The sequence below is a fragment of the Dipodomys ordii genome, unplaced genomic scaffold (genome assembly GCF_000151885.1).
Source record: "Dipodomys ordii isolate 6190 unplaced genomic scaffold, Dord_2.0 Scaffold209, whole genome shotgun sequence".
Classification (NCBI taxonomy): domain Eukaryota; kingdom Metazoa; phylum Chordata; class Mammalia; order Rodentia; family Heteromyidae; genus Dipodomys; species Dipodomys ordii.
This window is the reverse complement of record NW_012267425.1, coordinates 893,283-899,100: the sequence shown is the minus strand read 5'-3', so window position 1 is coordinate 899,100 and position 5,818 is coordinate 893,283. Positions and strand designations below refer to the sequence as shown.

Here is a 5,818-nt window from a genome sequence, read left to right as displayed (position 1 = left end):
TTTGGCAGCGAGTGGGGGGTCAGTTGTGGGGCTTGAACTCTGGGCCTGGGCGCTGTCCCTGAGCTCTTCAGCTCAAGGTGAACACTCTACCACTTGAGCCATAATGCCACTTCCGGTGTTCTGAGTGGTTTATTGAAGATAAGAGTCTCAGACTTTCCAGCCTGGGCTGGCTTTGAACTTCGGTCCTCAGATCTCAGCCTCCTGGGCAGCTAGGATTATGGTGTGAGCCACTGGTGCCTGGCTCTCTTCTTAATGTCTTCTTTTTGTCTACTGCCACCTTCCTCTCCCTGCCCTCTCTCTCATTCCTAAGCATGGTCCTCTCTCCTCCATTCCAAGTGGTAACAGGGCCAGGCTTTCTGCATGCCAGCCCTCCGTTTCCTGTGGAATTGGGTCAAGTCGGGCTATTAGGTGGCTGACGGGTAATGGCTTTCAGGTCCCGCACTCGGGACGGATCTTCCAGCTTCTGTCCAGCTTGGACTCTCACTTACCTCTCTTGTTTCTCCAGCCCATGCAGATCAATGGCAACTTCTGTGGGCTGGTGTTGAACCAGCCTTTGGGTGGCCTGCATGTGATCGAGGGGTTACCGCTGCTGGCTGACAGCACGGACGGCATGGCCAGTGTGGCTGCCTACACCTACCACCAACACTCCGTGGTCTTCATTGGCACACGCAGTGGCAACCTGAAGAAGGTAGGCCCTGGCACCCTTGGCGTGGCTCTGTACAGAGAGTGCTGGGAGGCCCTGGACAGAGCATGATGACTTCGTAGGCTACAAGAGTCCAGCCAAACTCAGCCAGCCATCCTACCAGTATGATTTGTTGGACTGCAGGGGCCGCCTTTGTACCCTGTTTCCCCTGCCTGGCTGGCACTGTGGATATGAGAGCTTTTGACCCGAGTAGGTTCTAACTTCAGCTCAGCCACAACCTACCAAGTCCCTGGCTGAAGAAGGGCAGGCCTGGGGTGCAGGGGGCTGTGCTGTGACGAGGCTGCTCTGGCATCGCTCTGCCCTGCTGTTGGAACTCAGGTGCGGGTTGATGGCTCTCAGGATGCTCATCTGTACGAGACAGTCCCGGTGGTGGATGGCAGCCCCATACTCCGAGACCTGCTCTTCAGCCCTGATCACCAACATATCTACCTCCTCAGTGAGAAGCAGGTGGGCCCGAGGTGGGTGGTGGTGGGTGGGGGGGCGGTCAGGGGCTGGGTGCTGATATGGCTGTCCCCAGGTGAGCCAACTCCCAGTGGAGACGTGTGAGCAGTATGTGAGCTGTGCGGCCTGCCTGGGCTCGGGGGACCCGCACTGTGGTTGGTGTGTGCTGCAGCATAGGTGAGGGCGCTGGGTGCCGGATGGGGGTGGGGATGGGTTCCCTGGGAGACAGGGCTGAGCCGAGGAGAGCTCTGCCAGTGGGCCAAGAAGCAGCCGCCTCTGCCATGCCCGCCTTCACCTGTGCTTCCTCTTCTCCCCAGTCGTGCCCTTGAGTCTTCCTCTCCCTCCCTCCGGCACTCTCTGCAGCTAATGAGCGGAACCTCCACCCTGAGTGACGTCCCTTGGACCCCAGGGGATGGGGCCCAGGCACTCTGTTGCTTGGCACTGTGGGCTGGGTAGTCTGTCCCTGGTTCTCCCCCGCCTCCAGCTTCTCACTGCACCCCTTCCTGCATCCTCCTGGGGCAGGTGCTGCCGTGAAGGAGCCTGTCCAGGTGCCTCTGCCCCCCATGGCTTTGCGGAGGAACTAAGCAAATGCGTACAGGTGCGGGTCCGGCCCAACAACGTGTCAGTGACATCCCCCGCGGTGCAGGTACGTGGCATGGAGGGGGCGTGGGGCCAGGAGCACTGTGTGGAGGGTGCACCCTGCTCTGAGCCCTCTGCCTCTCTCAGCTGACTGTAGCCATGCGCAACGTGCCAGACCTCAGTATGGGAGTGAGCTGTGCCTTTGAGGAGGTCACGGAGAATGAGGCTGTCCTGCTGCCCTCCGGCGAGCTGCTCTGCTCCTCGCCCTCACTCCAGGAGCTGCAGACACTTACCAGGGGACATGGTCAGTGGGTTAGGAGCATCTGTCTGGGGGGGCAGTTTCTTCTTTATGGTCAGCCCTTGACCACCCTGGTGCTTGCTGCAGGGGCCATGCACACGGTGCGGCTGCAGCTGCTCTCCAGGGAGACGGGCACGAGGTTCGCTGGGGCTGACTTTGTCCTGTACAACTGCAGCGCTCTCCCGTCGTGAGTACCTGGCCCAGCTCCTGACTCTGCGTGGGGAGACAGGGCTGCTGTGGGATAGGCGAGGCCCCAGGACTTCACAAGTCAGCTGCTGGGCCTCCCGGATCCCTAGTTCCACTTCTCTTTGCCCTTGAATAGGATCTGCTACCTTTGCCTTTGTTTCCCTGTGTGTCCTGTGGGAGGGCAATGCAGGGTAGTGTGGCCTTCTCTGCTATTTCTTTTTTATTTTTGTCCATCATGGGGCTTCAACTCGGGGCCAAGGGGCTGTTCCTGAGCTCTTCAGCTCAAGGAAAGTGCTCTACCACTTGGGCCACAGCACCACTTCCCGTTTTCTGGTGGTTAATTGGAGATAAGAGTCTCATGGAGGGGCTGGGAAGGTGGCTCAGTGGTAGCGCGCTTGCCTTGCATGCCTGAGGCCCTGGGTTCAATTCCTCAGCACCATATAAGCAAAAAGAAAAAAGCTGGAAGTGGCGCTGTGGCTCAAGTGGTAGAGCGCTAGCCTTGAGCTGAAGAGCTGAGGGACAGCGCCCAGGCCCAGAGTTCAGGACCCACGACCGGACCCCCCTCCAAAAAAATAGCATAGCCCCACTGTGTTCCAGACCGTCTTGTATCTTCAGCTCTGTCCACACTTCTAAAGAATACCCTGACATTCCCTGACTATGGTCTGTAGCTCCCACTGGGGCACACCTGCCGATATCTTGGCCCCACACTCATTAATTAATGCTGCTGTGATTTAAAATAGGGTGGCCCAGAAAGCCTTGACTTAGTGAGTCAAGGGGAAAGCTAGGGAACAGAGAGCTCCAGACAGGGAAAGGACAGTGCAAAGGCCCTAAGCAGTGGGCCTGGTGGGCTTCAGAAAGGGTAAGGAGCCAAACATGGAGTTCTCAGAGTAACAATGAGAGTAAAGGGAAGGAGGCCTGCACAGCACAGGCTGAAGGGCTTGAACTCAGTGTGTATATATACACACACGTGTGTGTGTGTTGCCAGTTCTCAGGCATGTGAAGCAAACCTTTGACTACTCAAGCTTCACAGCAGGACCAGGAATTTGGCTTTGACATAGTAAGAGGGAAGTCCCTTGGAGGAGGGTTCAGAACAGAACAGTGCAGACAGGACTTGGAGTGAAAAGTCATGTGACATCATTAGAAGTAAATTCATGGGGCCCAGAGATTGTGGTGGTGGTGTAGAACTGCACGCATCTGCTGAACTTCTTGAAAGCACACTAAAGGGGCCTGAATTATTTAATATGTAAATGTGAATACACATGAGTTAATCCACAGATAATCAAAGGATTATGATTCCAGCTCAGGACAAAAGGAAGTCATAGGATATCATTTTTGCTGTCACCTTACAATGAATCAAAAGAGGTATGGTTTAAAATATTACCCTTAGAGGCTGGTTGCTGTTGTCTCATGCCTATAATCCTAGCTACTCAGGAGGCTGAGATCTGAGGATTGAAGTTTGAAGCCAGCCTGGACAGAAAAGTCCCATGAGACTTACCTCCAATTTTAACCACCAGAAAACCAGAAGTGGTGCTGTGGTTCAAAGTGGCAGAGTGGTAGCCTTGAGTGAAAAAGCTCAGGGACAACACCCATGCCCTGAGTTGAAACCTTACTACCAAATACATATACATACATACATACATACATACATACATACATATATATATATATATATTTATTTATTTATTTATTTATTTATGTAGCCCTTGGTCTGAGAGTGTAGCTCAGTAGTGGAATGTCTGCCTAGCATGCATGAGGCCCTAGGTTCTTCCCAGAGCACAACAAAATAAAAATAATAAAAATAAAGAGGAAATGGCGTTGTGGCTCAAGTGGTAGAGCACTCGCCTTGAGCTGAAGAGCTGAGGGACAGCGCCCAAGCCCAGAGTTCAAGCCCCACGACCAACAAAAAAACAAACAAACAAACAAATAAATAAAATAAAGAGAAGCTGGGTACTAGTGGCTCACACCTGTCATCCTAGCTACTCAAGAGGCTGAGATCTGAGAATAGCAGTTCAAAGCCAGCCCTGGCAGGAAAATCTGTGAGACTCTTATTTCCAATAAACCACCAGAAAACCAGGAGTGGCGCTGTGGCTCAAGTGGTAGAGTGCTCACCTTGAGCTGAAGAGCTCAGGGACAGCACCCAGGCCCAGAGTGCAAGCCCCACAACCAACATAAATAAATAAATAAAATAAAGAGAAAAGGTTTAAAATACTGCACTTGCATGGTGCTGGTGGTTCACACCTGTAATCCTAGCTAATCATGAAGCTGAGATCTGAGCACTGTAGTTTAAAGTCAGTAAGGGCAGGAAAGTTCCAAAAGTGGAGTTGTGGTTTCGATGGTAGAGCACTGGCCTTGGGCTTTGGAAAAAGCTAATGGACAGCACCCAGGTCATGATTTCAAGCCCCCATACTGGTGCAAAAACAAAAATAAAAACAAAACACCTACTGGGGCTGGGGATATGGCTCAGTGGGAGAGTGCTTGGCCTGACAGGTGTACAGTCTGATGTCCTATGGATACAACTTACAACTTATAGATACAACCAAGTATCTTATGGATACAAAGTCCTATGGATACAAGCAAGGAGGAAAATGCAACCCATATTGGGGAGAGAAAGCAATCACAGGAAGACATTGAGTGGAAGAGTCACGCCTGCCTTTACTCTGAGAAAACACAATCATACTTAGGGGAAATCCCATGGCATCTAAACAAATGCTGCTAGACTGCACAGAGCAAAGCTGCAAAACGGTGTGCACTGTACTTTATCTTAGAGTGCCAACTCCTTCCCTAAACATTTTCCCTGGTTTCCCCTGCACTTTTCCTCACAAGGCAAATAAGCCACTGAACCCTTATCTTGGTGTTTCTGGGTAGCTTGTTCTCATGTACAAAAAGCCCTGTTGTGCACGCATGCATTATTTTTTGTTGTTGGTCGTGGGGCTTGAACTCAGGACTAGCACTCTTCCACTGTGAACCACAGCTCCACTTCTGGTTTTCTGGTGTTTCATTGGAGTCTCATGGACTTTCCTGCCTGGGCTGGCTTTGATCTCAGATCTCAGTCTCCATGGGCCACTAAAACCTGGCCACAAATCTTTTTTTTTTGTCAGCAATGGGGCTTGAACTCAGCCTGGGCGCTGTCCCTTAGCTCTTCAGCTCAAGGCTAGTGGTCTACCACTTGAGCCACAGTGCCACTTCCAGTTTTCGAGTGGTTTATTGGAGATAAGAGTCTCAAGGACTTTCCTGCCTGGGCTGGCTTGGAACCGGGATTCTCAGATCTCAGCCTCCTGAGTAGCTAGGATTACAGGTGTGAGCCACTGGCGCCCAGCTGGGTTTTTTTTTAAACTGTATTTTTTATTCTTTTTTGGTACTGGGGATTGAACCCAGGACGTTGTACTTGCTAGGCAAACGCTTTGCCACTGAGCTACATCCCAGCCCAAAGGCTTATTTTTTTGTTTTGTTTTGTTTGGGGTTTTCTGGTGATTAATTGGAGATAAGAGTCTCACAGATTTTCTTGCCCTGGCTGGCTTATGAACTGAGATCCTCAGATCTCAACCTCCTGAGTAGCAAGGGATTACAGGTGTGAGCCACCAGTGCCCAACAAATCTTTTTTTTTTTTGTCG

General features: G+C 51.8%; 1 protein-coding gene across 1 annotated transcript in view; it reads left to right on the top strand.

Annotated features, from left to right (window-relative positions):
- Window positions 1-5,818, top strand: part of Plxna3 (plexin A3) — an 18,198-nt gene that overhangs the window by 4,025 nt on the left and 8,355 nt on the right. Inside the window, exons 4-9 of the mRNA XM_013035322.1 lie at window positions 506-688; window positions 1,022-1,150; window positions 1,221-1,321; window positions 1,667-1,790; window positions 1,871-2,027; window positions 2,109-2,208. Of these exons, the coding sequence (XP_012890776.1) occupies window positions 506-688; window positions 1,022-1,150; window positions 1,221-1,321; window positions 1,667-1,790; window positions 1,871-2,027; window positions 2,109-2,208 (794 nt within the window). The remainder of the gene's footprint in view (window positions 1-505; window positions 689-1,021; window positions 1,151-1,220; window positions 1,322-1,666; window positions 1,791-1,870; window positions 2,028-2,108; window positions 2,209-5,818) is intronic.